The 14,424-nt window shown below is 43.7% G+C and overlaps 1 protein-coding gene across 2 annotated transcripts; it reads right to left on the bottom strand.

Moving 5' to 3' along the window:
- Nucleotides 1-9,888: 9,888 nt before the first annotated feature.
- On the bottom strand, nucleotides 9,889-13,921 carry LOC145875886 (deoxynucleoside triphosphate triphosphohydrolase SAMHD1-like). Of its 2 annotated transcripts, XM_082971702.1 has the most exons (6): nucleotides 12,131-13,921; nucleotides 11,722-11,861; nucleotides 11,502-11,597; nucleotides 11,235-11,339; nucleotides 11,000-11,137; nucleotides 9,889-10,804 (listed from the first exon to the last, which is right to left on the bottom strand). In XM_082971702.1, the coding sequence occupies exons 1-6, from the start codon at nucleotides 12,183-12,185 to the stop codon at nucleotides 10,772-10,774; spliced, it is 567 nt and encodes a 188-aa protein (XP_082827828.1). In that variant the 5' UTR covers nucleotides 12,186-13,921; the 3' UTR covers nucleotides 9,889-10,771. The 2 variants fall into 2 exon arrangements, with proteins under 2 accessions (XP_082827828.1, XP_082827827.1); XM_082971701.1 differs by lacking the exon at nucleotides 12,131-13,921 and having other exon boundaries at nucleotides 11,722-12,109.
- Between the last annotated feature and the right edge of the window lie 503 nt (nucleotides 13,922-14,424).

Raw genomic sequence — 14,424 nt, 5'->3', positions numbered from 1 at the left:
ACAGGAAGTGGCCTGTCTGACCATTTATTGGCTTTCTTTGACATCTCTTTCCAAAACAAAGGATCTCTGCGGTAACGTGACACTTCCCACGGCTCCCATAGGCTCTCAGAGCCCGGGAAAAAGCTGAATGTCGTCATTCCAGCCCCAGGCTGAAACACATTATCGCCTTTGTCAAGTGGCCGATCAGGGGACAGTGGGCTTAGGGGCGTGCACTGGTCGCCCCCATCTTTCTTTTTTTTCCTCTGTTTACCGAAACGCAGATTCCCGGTCGGAATATTATCGCTTTTTTACGAGATAAATTGCATAAAAATTGATTTTAAACAGCGGTTGACATGCTTCGAAGTACGGTAATGGAATATTTAGAATTTTTTTGTCACGAAATGCGCCATGCTCGTAACCCTGATTTACCATTTCGGATAGTGTCTTGAACGCACGAACAAAACGCCGCTGTTTGGATATAACGATGGATTATTTGGGACCAAACCAACATTTGTCATTGAAGTAGAAGTCCTGGGAGTGCATTCTGACGAAGAACAGGAAAGGTAATAACATTTTTGTTATAGTAAATCTGATTTTGGTGAAGGCTAAACTTGCTGGGTGTCTAAATAGCTAGCCCGTGATGGCTGGGCTATGTACTTAGAATATTGCAAAATGTGCTTTCACCAAAAAGCTATTTTAAAATCGGACATATCGAGTGCATAGAGGAGTTCTGTATCTATAATTCTTAAAATAATTGTTATGCTTTTTGTGAACGTTTATCGTGAGTAATTTAGTAAATTGTTAGTAAATTCCCCGGAAGTTTGCGGGGGGTATGCTAGTTCTGAACGTCACATGCTAATGTAAAAAAGCTGTTTTTTGATATAAATATGAACTTGATTGAACAAAACATGCATGTATTGTATAACATAATGTCCTAGGGTTGTCATCTGATGAAGATCATCAAAGGTTAGTGCTGCATTTAGCTGTGGTTTGGGTTTATGTGACATTATATGCTAGCTTGAAAAATGGGTGTCTGATTATTTCTGGCTGGGTACTCTGCAAACATAATCTAATGTTTTTCTTTCGTTGTAAAGCCTTTTTGAAATCGGACAGTGTGGTTAGATAAAGGAGAGTCCTGTCTTTAAAATGGTGTAAAATAGTTATATGTTTGAGAAATTGAAGTAATAGCATTTTTAAGGTATTTGAATATCGCGCCACGGGATTAGACTGGCTGTTGCGTAGGTGGGACGATTTGGTGCCACCTACCCTAGAGAGGTTAAAGCAGGTGCTTCCACACAGGTGTGGTTTCTGAGTTAATTAAGCAACAAACATGCTGGGCAGGCCATTATTTTGGCTACCATGACTATGTCCCTTTAGGATAACAATGCCTACTCGGCTCCATCATTCATTGAATCAGATGACTAATTTATCACAAAACCCACTGATATTGACAACTACTTTCATTTATTTTTCATTGGCAAGATGAACAAACTTAGGGGTGACATGCCAGCAACAAACGCTGACACTACACATCCAAGTATATGTGACAAATTATGAAAGACAAGAATTATACTTTTGAATTCCTTAAAGTGAGTGTGGAAGAGGTGAACAAATTATTGTTGTCTATCAACAATGACAAGCCACTGAGGTCTGACAACTTGGATGGAAGATTACTGTGGATAACAGCGGATGATGTTGCCACATCTTCAATTTAAGCCTACTAGAAAGTGTGTGCCCTTAGGCCTGGAGGGAAGTTAAAGTCCTTCCGCTTCCTAAGAATAGTAAAGCCCCCTTTACTGGCTAAAATAGCCGACCAATCAGCCTGTTACCAACCCTTAGTAAACTTCTGTAAAAATAGTGTTTGACCTGATACGTCCCACCTAGCCCATAGAGGTTAACGTCTCTATCTTAGTACATACATTTCACACTTACTTCAGTAACCAGTTAGGGTATAAAGAAATAAAGACAGGTGTTCATATTTAATATAAGCAATATTTAGTATACTTATCGATGTTATGGATGAGCGCGGTTGTTTGTTCTGTTCCTCTCTCTCTCCATCTCTGTAGCTTCCAGGTATGCTGGATAAGGACCCGAGCTAAGGGAATTGGGCTTACTTTGTAGTGCCTGTCCGGAATGGCTCATTAATGTAAACGGGCATATTGGAAGACACTGTCAGTAGTGATGTAATTTTGTAAATGTTATATTGTGATGTTGTTTCATAAACGTGTTGCAATGTATATATTTTGGTATGTTTAGATAAATGGAAACTGTATGTTGAATAGGTAATTGCTTAATTAATTAGTGTTAATTGTTCTGAGGGGAGGGGCTACCCCTACAAAAGGAGCCTCTCTTTCAGTTCATGGGGAGGCATTTTGGATTGAGCTGTGGGTGGGGCAGCTTTGTTTTTAAGCTGTCCCATAAGGTATATGTTTGATGGCAGTACTGTTGTTTTGTTCCGGAATCACTATGTAAATAAACACCTTTGCACAGAAGAACTTTTGCGGCTCCGCCATCTTTTTATTTTTTATAGAGGTTAGGTTTTCCAGTTTAGCCTTCTGGCCTACTCTACGTGACATATGGTGGCAGCAGTGGGATGGCGCACCGCAAATCAGTGAATTCCAACAAGAGAGGTAAAGGAATGCGTACATGATTGCGTTCACAGCAGCAGCATCAACTGTCATAAAAGGTCATTGAAGTTGAAACTGGGTGGAATACCATGGAATCTTCTGGTGAAGAGGTTAATTATGAGAAACTAGGAGCCCGACCAAGGGGCCAAACACAACCAGAACTGTTTGAACTACCGGTTGAGAAGAGGGACGAAGACCTCAAGCAGGAGTTTCGGGGCCTACGCCAATCTATCCTCACAGCTCCTCACCAAGCGGAACTCGTCAGTGAGAGCCCAAGATTGGGTCTGCCAACACCAGGACGACAAAGGCTCGACGCAGCAGGGACTTCAACTCCACAGCAGGATCCCCAAGCAGTAATGAGGCCAGCCCCAGCACCAGGAGACCAGTCCAGCAGTGTTAACCTGTTAGGGCTAGGGGGCAGCATTGACACGGCTGGATAAAAAACATACCCGATTTAATCTGGTTACCACTCCTACTCAGTAACTAGAATATGCATATACTTATTACATATGGATAGAAAACACCCTAAATTTTCTAAAACTGTTTGAATGGTGTCTGTGAGTATAACAGAACTCAAATGGCAGGTCAAAACCTGAGAGATTCCTTTACAGGAAGTGGCCTGTCTGACCATTTGTTGAACTTGTTTTCCATCTCTATCATTTACTAAGGATCTCTGCTCTAACGTGACACTTCCCACGTCTTCCATAGGCTCTCAGAGCCCGGGAAAAAACAGAATGTCGTCATTCCAGCCCCAGGCTGAAACACATTATCGCCTTTCTCAAGTGGCCGATCAAGAGACACTGGCTTATGCGCGTGACCCCGACCGCCCCCGCCTTTGGGATTTTTTCCTCTGTTTGCCGAAAAGGAGATTCCCTGTCGGAATATTATCGCTTTTCTACGAGAAAAATGTCGTAAAAATTGATTTTAAACAGCGGTTGACATGCTTCGAAGTACGGTAATGGAATACTTAGAATTTTATTGTCACGAATTGCGCCAAGCGCGTGACACTTCTTTACTATTTCGGATAGCGTCTGGAACGCACGAACAAAACGCCGCTATTCGGATATAACGATGGATTATTTTGGACCAAACCAACATTTGTTATTGAAGTAGCTGTCCTGGGTGTGTATTCTGACGAAGACAACAAAAGGTAATGAAATTTTTATAATAGTAAATATGATTATGGTGAGTGCTAAACTTGCCGGGTGTCTAAATAGCGAGCCCGTGATGCCTGGGCTATGTACTTAGAATATTGCAAAATGTGCTTTCACCAAAAAGCTATTTTAAAATCGGACATATCGAGTGCATAGAGGAGGTCTGTATCTATAATTCTTAAAATAATTGTTATGCTTTTTGTGGACGTTTATCGTGAGTAATTTAGTAAAATGTTAGCGAATTCCCCGGAAGTTTGCGGGGGGTATGCTAGTTCTGAACGTCACATGCTAATGTAAAAAGCTGGTTTTTGATATAAATATGAACTTGATTGAACAAAACATGCATGTATTGTATAACATAATGTCCTAGGGTTGTCATCTGATGAAGATCATCAAAGGTGAGTGCTGCATTTAGCTGTCTTCTGGGTTTTGGTGACATTATATGCTGGCTTGAAAAATGGGTGTCTGATTATTTCTGGCTTGGTACTCTGCTGACATAATCTAATGTTTTGCTTTCGTTGTAAAGCCTTTTTGAAATCGGACAGTGTGGTTAGATTAACGAGAGTCTTATCTTTAAATGGCTGTAAAATAGTCATATGTTTGAGAAATTGAAGTAATAGGATTTTTAAGGTTTTGAAAATCGCGCCACAGGATAGCCGTGGCTGTTACGTAGGTGGGACGAATTCGTCCCGCCTAGCCTAGAGAGGTTAACGTTCATCTTCCAGCATTCCTGAGGAAGGAGCCAAAGATGCCCTCATACCAGCAGGGGGAGGACATTGAAAACTACTTGCTGAGGTTTGAGCGAATGGCCAAGACGTGGCAGTGGCCGGAGGTAGAGTGGGCCTGCAGGCTTGTCCCATTGCTCACGGGCAAGGCCTTAGAGGCTTACACAGCAATGGATGAGGGGCTGTCCAACGTCTACAAGGGCTTGAAGGAAGTGCTGCTGGTGAAGTTCGACATCTCCTCGGAGACCTACCGTCAACGCTTTAGAGCTGCATCGACGCCATCGGGTGAGTCACCGACAGAGACGTACCACCGCCTCAAGGGTCTCTACCGATGATGGGTTCAACCAGAGGAGAAGACACAGGACGAGATCGGTGAGGTCATCATCCTCGAGCAACTTCTACAAGTTCTACCACACGACATTCGAACCTGGGTTCGAGAGCACGAGCCCAAGGATGGGCTTATGGCGGCCAAGCTTGCGCTGCAGTACCATAATGCACGTAAAGGGGGCCCACCACGACCTGCAGCACCCGCTCCAAGGAGTCTCCGAGACACAAGGGACATCAGAGATACCCGAGATGGTGGAGGTAACTCTGGGGGTTATGTGTCTGGGAGGAGGGAGGTAAGGGATTATGCAGTTCGCTCTGATGGGAGGGGTCTGACCTGTTTTTACTGCCGACAGCAGGGGCACAAGGCTTCAATGTGTCCGCTACGTAAATCCAAGCTCTCAGGTTACTGTTATGTGCCCAGAGAGGGGGATGGTGTTCAGAATAGACAGACTGGGGAAGGGTCAGTCTTGGTACCTGTAAAAGTGAATGGTAAAAGTCTTACTGCAATGATTGACACCGGCAGTTCCCTGTCGTTGATCAGAAAATGTAATGTACCTGTTAATGACATTGATTACGGTCACCAGACACTGATCCAATGTGTCCATGGTGACCAGTCACAGCAGCCCACAGCTGAACTCACAGTGGAGATTCAGGGTCAGAAATACCTCCTCAAAGTTGGGGTAATGGAGAAGCTACCTTTTGAGATGATTTTGGGGAGGGATGTGCCTGTACTCTCTGATCTGTTGGGAAGTGTGGGGGGTCAGCTATATGAGCAGTCAGTTTGCCAGTCTGATGTTCAGGTGTCATGTTCAGTTGTCACTCGTGCACAGGCCAAAGCTGGTTTACAACCTCTGCCTGACTTGTGTGATAGTCTGTGTGAGGGGGGAACCAAAGGGCCCAGAAAGTCACGCCGCCAGCGGCGTCTTGAGAAGTATGTGGGAACCCCTGTACCTGTTGCTGATGTGTCTGGGTTAGAAGTGCAATGGGAAGTTCCACAAAATTTTGCTACACTGCAGAAGTCTGATGCAACCTTGAAAGGTTTATTTGATAAGGCCTTAGCTGGGGACAGCCAATCTTCATGTGGGGGAATATACACAGTAGACAACCACATACTCTACCTTGGGTCAGAAGCAGATAGCAGGAAGTTAGTGGTGCCATCTACATGTAGACCACTTGTTCTCAACCTTGCACATACAGTTCCATGGGCAGGCCATCTAGGGCAACATAAGACCTATCTTAGGCTAGGCTCCCGTTTCTTTTGGCCCTCCATGTATACTGATGTACAAACATACTGCAAAACATGCCCCACGTGACAGAAAACCAGTGCTGTCCGTAGGTCTGACCGGGCTCCTCTATGTTCACTGCCAGTTATCTCTACCCCATTCAAGAGAATTGCAATGGACATTGTTGGACCCTTGGAGAAGAGTAGTGCAGGTTACCAGTATATATTGGTGATCTGTGACTATGCCACCCGGTTCCCAGAAGCCTTCCCACTCCGTTCCATAACCACTCCAAAAATAATCAGTGCTCTTGTTCAGCTCTTTTCTCGTGTAGGAATCCCAGATGAAATCCTGACGGACCAAGGCACAAACTTCACTTCACGACTGATGGTTCAACTCCACCGACAGCTGGGCATTAAAGGCTTGAGGACCACTCCCTACCATCCCCAAACGGATGGGCTTGTAGAGAGATTCAATCAAACGCTCAAGAATATGCTGAGGAAGTTTGTGGCTGACACTGGTAAAGACTGGGATAAGTGGTTACCCTTTCTGCTTTTTGCTTACAGGGAGGTGCCTCAGGCATCGACAGGTTTCTCACCATTCGAACTCCTCTATGGATGGCCAGTGCAGGGACCACTGGACCTGCTGAAGAAGTGCTGGGAAGGTTCCCCAGTAGCTACCTCAGGACAGGGGATTGTCCAGTACGTTCTCCAGATGCGGGACAGGCTGGAGCGGTACCGAGAGGAGGCTAGGGCAAACCACCAGAGGGGGACCGCAATGATGATACACAACCAGGACATCCCGTGGTCATTTTTATGGTGGGTTGCAACTTGCAGAATCCTTCCAAGGTTGAACCCACCAGATGGGGACTGTCATGACTCTCCTGACAGTGGAACATTATGACTGCTGAATATTTTTTGAAGGTAAGATGGACCCCTAAGCTCCACTCTACGTTTAATTCAAAATGCCTATTTCTTTCTAAATCAATTTTTTCAAGTATACATTCTTTCCATTGCAGGACAAGGATTGTCCTCACTTTCAAAAATTCCCAAATTGCTTCAACTTGCATTTCTGATTGACTGGCAAGTTTCACCATCCAATTATTTTAGATCTATAGGAGTGCAAGTTTCACCATCCAATTATTTCAGATCTACAGGAGTGCAAGTTTCACCATCCAATTATTTCAGATCTATAGGAGTGCTAGTTTCACCATGGGGTGAACTAGCCTAGGCAGCCGATAGCAGTGCTTCATTTTTGCTGGATCCTGCCAGCACAGGATCCAGCAGCACAGGATCCAGCAGCACAGGATCTTGTCAGCACAGGATCTTGTCAGCACAGGATCTTGTCAGCACAGGATCTTGTCAGCACAGGATCCAGCAGCACAGGATCCAGCAGCACAGGATCCAGCAGCACAGGATCCAGCAGCACAGGATCCTGCCAGCACAGGATCCTGCCAGCACAGGATCCAGCACCTCTCAGTTTTGGACTGATTCGTTCCGGAAACCATTTGCCAGGATTTGCCTCTTGAGCATTGACCACAAGTTCTCAATGGGATTAAGGTCTGGGGAGTTTCCGTGCCATGGACCCAAAATATCGATGTTTTGTTCTCCGAGACACTTAGTTATCACTTATGCCTTATGGCAAGGTGCTCCATCATGCTGGAAAAGGCATTGTTCGTCACCAAACTGTTCCTGGATGGTTGGGAGAAGTTGCTCTCGGAGGATGTGTTGGTATCATTCTTTATTCATGGCTGTGTTCTTAGGAAAAATTGTGAGTGAGCCCACTCCCTTGGCTGAGAAACAACCCCACACATGAATGGTCTCAGGATGCTTTACTGTTGGCATGACACAGGACTGATGGTAGCGCTCACCTTGTCTTCTCCAGACAAGCTTTTTTCCGGATGCCCCAAACAATCGGAAAGGAGATTCATCAGAGAAAATGACTTTACCTCAGTTCTCAGCAGTCCAATCCCTGTACCTTTTGCAGAATATCAGTCTGTCCCTGATGTTTTTCCATGAGAGAAGTGGTTCTTTGCTGCCCTTCGCCTTCTTCACAACAATTGAACCGCTCTCCTTGAAGTTCTTGATGATCCGATAAATGGTTGATTTAGGTGCAATCTTACTGGCAACAATATCCTTGCCTGTGAAGCCCTTTTTGTGCAAAGCAATGATGACGGCACGTGTTTCCTTGCAGTTAACCCTAGTTGACAAAGGAAGAACAATGATTCCAAGCACCAGCCTCCTTTTGAAGCTTCCAGTCTGTTATTCAAACTCAATCAGCATGAGAGAGTGATCTCCAGCCTTGTCCTCGTCAACACTCACACCTGTGTTAACGAGAGCATCACTGACATGATGTCAGCTGGTCCTTTTGTGGCAGGGCTGAAATGCAGTGGAATTTTGGGGGGGGAATTCAGTTCATTTGCATGGCAAAGAGGGACTTTGCAATTAATTGCAATTCATCTGATCACTCTTCATAACATTCTAGAGTACATGCAAATTGCCATCATACAAACTGAGGCAGCAGACTTTATGAAAATTTATATTTATGTCATTCTCAAAAGTTTTGGCCACAACTTTATATAGACCAAGGAGTGGCCATTGCTGTGGTGGGAGAACTAGGAGATTCAGTTTCTATAATCTCCCTCTCTCTCTCTGCTCTGATAGAAACGAGCCTGCAACTCTTATCTCTCCAGCAGTTGCACTTAATCATTTATTTCCTTATAGAATCATAGCCCCGCAGGAAGGGTGCTTGAGTTGGTGCAGCACCCGATACATTAAAATACATTTGCCTAAGTGATAGATTACTTCTGTCTGTTCAGAAAGAAATGAAATCATTCAGATTACTACACCAGGAGTAGGCCTGTAATTTAGCCAGAGAGGATCAATAGCTTATTTAAAAAAATAGCTGTGGATTGTGTGTAGCCCAATCACAAGGCATGCCTACAAGTTGGGAACATGTGGCAAATCTGTCAGTGATGCAGCTACAACAGGGCTTTCGCAATATTTCAAATACAATTGCAGGTTGGAAAGCAAATGGATCCTGCTGAAAAGAGAAGATTATTCTGTCTGTAGGCTACCAAGTTATCAACTTCCAAATAGGCCTATTGAGCGAGCAGCATTGTTAAGGTAAGGGTTAAGGTTAGGGGTTAAGGTTTAGGGTAGGAATGTCCCAAGGAACCCAGACAGCACTGACCCTCTCACAACGGGATGGAATGCATAGTATAACCTAAGATGAACGACTCAAGCCGTTTACCATAGACCCCCCCCAAGGTCTCGGTCTGTGTAAGTGTTAGCACACAGGGATACCTCTGCGGGTCAGGGGCAATAAGCAGACCAGAGTGGCCCCGCCCCGATCAGAAAACATTGAGTCGGATGTCTCAGCTTCCTCTTCCGTCTCTGGTATAAGGAGCAGCAGTAATTCCACTGAGGAATAATAACTGGAAACTGCGTCCAAGATGCCTGACCATTGTTTTCAAGGTAATCTACTCACTTTCGCATGCCGATTTATGGAACGTCTATATCCAGGTTACATCTGGTTTACGGCTGAGAGTTTCCTTTTGTGAGGTGGAGACTTCGCAAACCGGAACTCCCAATTTCTAATAGGTATGGACCCAGAACTAAATCACGCAGCTGATCAAATAACGCAAGATTTTTGTTCTGGGTTAACCGAGATTTGTTTTCTGTTCACCCCTATAATGGTTAAATTGAGGATTCAGGATGCTAGAGCTGTCTTCTACACAAAGTTCTAAGGAAACAGAACTCAGATAGCCAGGCAGAGAAGAGGGTTGTATTTCGCAGATGTGGCCGGTTACATTCTGTATTACAAAACCCTTCAAAAAGTGAGACTCTCCACCTCATTAGTCTTTCATTCAAAATTATATTATTTATTTAAAACAAAGTGCATAACTTAAATCAACAAACATGTCTGTCTGATCAACAGCTGTGGGCTCATCGAGGCAGACTTTAGGGTAAACATTGTGTTCATGTTGTTTAAATGAAGATAACGAGACTCCCAAATGATACCAAACACTAGACAGATAGCTGCTTGCCTCAGTAGGGTACATGGATGAAAACAAAGATAATATGATAACTTAACATTGTTTGTCAGTTAAAGTGGTGTCTTTTCGGAAGATAATTAAGCTACATTGTACCCTGATCTTTGATCTGTATGTGCTTAGCCAACTCCTACTTTAGTCTAGATACTGTAGATATGCATGACCAGGCTAACTATGGTAGCTGGGTATATAACAACTAAAACAGCGTAGAAACCATGCATAAAAGAAAGACAATGCCCTGAAACACAAACAACGGTTACCTGTTTGTTTGCATGTTGATCAATATAACACCAAGGATAAGTTCCCATTCAGCTTTGGGAGTATTACAAGGTAAAGCATGATTGTCCAAAGAGTAACTTCCACCAGGATGGATAAATATGTAAAAGTCGTTGCTTGGCTATCTGAAAGAGCCATGTGTGATAGTGGCACGTCAACATGCATAGCCTGGGAGAACAGGTATGTATACTCACATACTCCTACACTTCTCTTACCATGAAATAGCATAACGTTAAGATAACCAAACCTAAAATGTACGCTTGAAATAAAACATCAAAAGTAAATAAAAGAAAGACTACATGATCTAATCCCTGGAAAACTGAATCAGAGTGAACAGAACCCTGAGTAAAGAGACTTCTTCTGAAAGCCTGACTCATTTTCTTGAGGTGGTGGTCACCAACCCCTGGTCCTAGGTGACCTCTGGTGTAATCACATCTCCATCCTAAACAAATGTGAACACAAACACACAGGGATACCAGTGTCAATTTTAAACATAGGAAAAATACTCTGTGTGGTGCAGGTAAGATAGTGATAGCTAGCTGGCTTGGCCTTGCACTGTCATCTTCCCCACACAATGTAAAAACGCTAAAAGCTTGAGATAAAATGATATATAAAGGAAAGAGCGAGGCCTCCTGACCTGAGGTTTGGAGAAGTTCATATCCATACACCACTGGGCAAAGTTCTTCTTAGCTGCCTCCATGGTCCTCTCATCAGTCTTCTTACAGTAGACCCTGATAAGCTGCTCAGCAAACCTTTCTGGCAGCAGCTTGGACACCTACAGGAACAACAATTGCCTTATATCATGTTTCCAAGCTCCAAAAATGATTGGATAATTCTAAAATAGGTATACGTAAGTGCATTGAAGTAGTGACCTGGTCCTTGCTGATCTGGTAAGCTTTGGTTGGGTCGTTCTTACAGTAGAAACGCATGTTGTTGATGGGGTTCTTCTCCTTCATACCCCAGTCCATGTTGATGATCTGATGGAGAGAAAGATAGGGGGGAGAGATGGACATGCAAAGAGATACCTATTTTCAACAGAGCAACTGGTAACAAAGGGTTACCTATAGAGAAGGCGGGGGGGCTATGGTAAAATGTATTCAATCAGTTCCCTGATTGAGGTGAAAAGACTGGACACTCACATGGACAACAAAGTCCTCTGGCTGCAGAGTAACATGTTTAAGGTCATTCCGAGGCCTGGACCTCGCCACACAGCCTGCCCACTCCAGGAGCTTTTTCTGGGGGAAGAGAAGACGAGGATGAGAGGCACATAATATGAATCTCGTAGAAAGCTCTGCTAGTAAGCCCTGGAAGGATATCCTCTCTCCAAACACACGCACACACGCACACGCACACACACACCTGTGAAACCTCCACGCGCACCTCAGTCTGGGTCTGTCCCACACACTTGTAGAGGCGTCTGCAGGTGATGTTTTGAAGGATCTCTCTGGCCTCAGCCAGCTTAGAGGACGACGAGTACAGAATCTGCTCAAACATATTGTCTACAGGGGAAGGGAGGAGAAAGGGAGAGAGACAGGTGAGAGGGAGAGACAAGGTGATAAGGAGCGTGGGAAGATGAGAGGTAATCATGCAAACCAAACCCAGCAGTAATTGTATGGACAGGAATGTACCACACAAAAAAAACAGGTATGGCAAACCCAGCCTGTTTGGACAGCCTTGACGCATAAAACTCTCAAAGCTCTGGTTGTCTGGGTAAGTAGAACAGACCAGAGCCATTGTACACTTTATATTTCTATGGGGTTGAACGGACCAGTGAGTTTAGTGTAGGCCTCCATGTCGTCTATTGCTGCGGAGATGGTGAACATCTTTCCCCCTGAACCTTGAATCTGGATGTGGGGGTTCGCCTTGATAAAGGCCTCTGTGATCCTGAAAAAAGACAATATAACATCTCATTTTCAACATATAACATACAGCAGAAAAAAAACTCAATTTCTGAGAACCTGTATGAATGAATAAAAGATAGGAAATAAAACAGATACACAGTACCAGTCAAAAGTTTGGACAAACCTACTCATTCCAGGGTTTTTCCCTTTGTTTTCTACTTTGTAGAATGATAATGAAGACATCAAAATTAAGAAATGTTAAACAAATCAAAATATATTTTATATTTGAGATTCTTCAAAGTAGCCGCCCTTTGCCTTGATGACAGCTTTGCACACTCTTGGATCCTGGGGTAAACGTTGAACATTGTTATACTCAGAGTATAGGAACATTAGTTACAAAGGAGACATGAGGGATGCCATAATGAAGCTTGGGAGGGACTGAGTGCAGGGAAACCAACCGTGACAGTACTGACAAGGGAAGAAACCGCTGAAGGTTCATATGACTTAGTTCCCTGCTTAGCGAGAATGACGCAATGTTTAGAGATGAGGAGGAGACTCCACCCAAAGTGGGGTCTGAATACCACCACGGGGGAAGCCATGTCTGTGTCTGAATTACAGCTGTAACGACCCTTTGGGGAGAATTCAACTTGGTTAAGCTTCTCTAGTGTCCGTGAGTTACTTACTCTGAAAAATTAGAACCTAACAGTAGTCACCTGGACTGCAATTCAAATAAAAAAGGTGTGCCTTGTTAAAAGTTCATTTGTGGAATTTCTTTCCTTAATGCGTTTGAGCCAATCAGTTGTGTTGTGACAAGGTAGGGGTGGTATACAGAAGATAGCCCTTTTTGGTAAAATACCAAGTCCATATTATGGCAAGAACAGCTCAAATAAGCAAAGAGAAACGACAGTCCATCATTACTTTAAGACATGAAGGTCAGTCCATCATTACTTTAAGACATGAAGGTCAGTCCATCATTACTTTAAGACATGAAGGTCAGTTCATCATTACTTTAAGACATGAAAGTCAGTCAATATGGAAAATGTCAACAACTTCAAAAGTTTAACCGTCAAGCGCTATGATGAAACTGGCTCTCATGAGGACCGCCACAGGAAAGGAAGACCCAGAGTTACCTCTTCTGCAGAGGATAAGTTCATTAGAGTTAACTGCACCTCAGATTGCAGCCCAAATAAATGCTTCACAGAGTTCAACATCAACAGTTCAGAGGAGACAGCGTGAATCAGGCCTTCATGGTCTAAGCGCTGCAAAGAAACCCCTACTAAAGGACACCAATAAGAAGAAGAGACTTGCTTGGGCCAAGAAACACGAGCAATGGACATTAGACCGGTGGAAATCTGTCCTTTGGTCTGATGAGTCCAAATTTAAGATTTTTGGTTCCAACTGCCATGTCTTTGTGAGACGCAGAGTAGGTGAATGGATGATCTCCTCATGTGTATTTCCCACCATGAAGCATGGAGGAGGAGGTGTGATGGTGCTTTGCTGGTGACACTGTCTGTGATTTATTTAGAATTCAAGGCACACTTAACCTGTTGGGTCTAGGGGGCAGCATTTGCACGTCTGGATAAAAAAAATGTACCCGATTTAATCTGGTTACTAATCCTACCCAGTAACTAGAATATGCATATACTTATTATATATGGATAGAAAACACTCTAAAGTTTCCAAAACTGTTTGAATGGTGTCTGTGAGTATAACAGAACTCATTTGGCAGGCAAAACCCTGAGACATTTTCTGACAGGAAGTGGATACCTGATGTGTTGTATTGATTTTAAACCTATCCCATTGAAAAACACAGGGGTTTAGGAATATTTTGGCACTTCCTATTGCTTCCACTAGATGTCACCAGCCTTTACAAAGTGTTTTGAGTCTTCTGGAGGGAGATCTGACCGAACAAGAGCCATGGAACGGTGATGTCCCATTAGACACCTGGCGCGCTACTTCATGTTGGGTACCCTCGTTCCAATACGTTATAAAAGGCTATGCATTCGTCCACCTTGAATATTATTCATGTTCTGGTTAAAAAAGGCCCTAATGATTTATGCTATACAACGTTTGACATGTTTGAACGAACGGAAATATATTTTTTCCCCTCGTTCATGACGAGAAGTCCGGCTGGCTTACATCATGTGCTAACGAGACGGAGATTTTTGGACATAAATGATGAGCTTTTTTGAACAAAACTACATTCGTTATGGACCTGTGA

Source organism: Salmo salar, unplaced genomic scaffold, assembly GCF_965601325.2.
Source record: "Salmo salar unplaced genomic scaffold, fSalSal1 ptg000378l, whole genome shotgun sequence".
Classification (NCBI taxonomy): domain Eukaryota; kingdom Metazoa; phylum Chordata; class Actinopteri; order Salmoniformes; family Salmonidae; genus Salmo; species Salmo salar.
This window is presented reverse-complemented; position numbering and strand designations above follow the sequence as displayed.

What these genes read in the sequence shown, in the direction of transcription:
- LOC145875886 (XM_082971701.1), bottom strand. Translation starts at nt 12,096, where the DNA reads ATGGCTCTGGTCTGTTCTACTTACCCAGACAACCAGAGCTTTGAGAGT. An exon ending in ACCAGATCAGCAAGGACCAG is followed by an intron (nt 11,138 to 11,234) that starts GTCACTACTTCA and finishes TTGTTCCTGTAG; the next exon opens with GTGTCCAAGCTGCTGCCAGA. An exon ending in TGAACTTCTCCAAACCTCAG is followed by an intron (nt 10,805 to 10,999) that starts GTCAGGAGGCCT and finishes ACATTTGTTTAG; the next exon opens with GATGGAGATGTGATTACACC.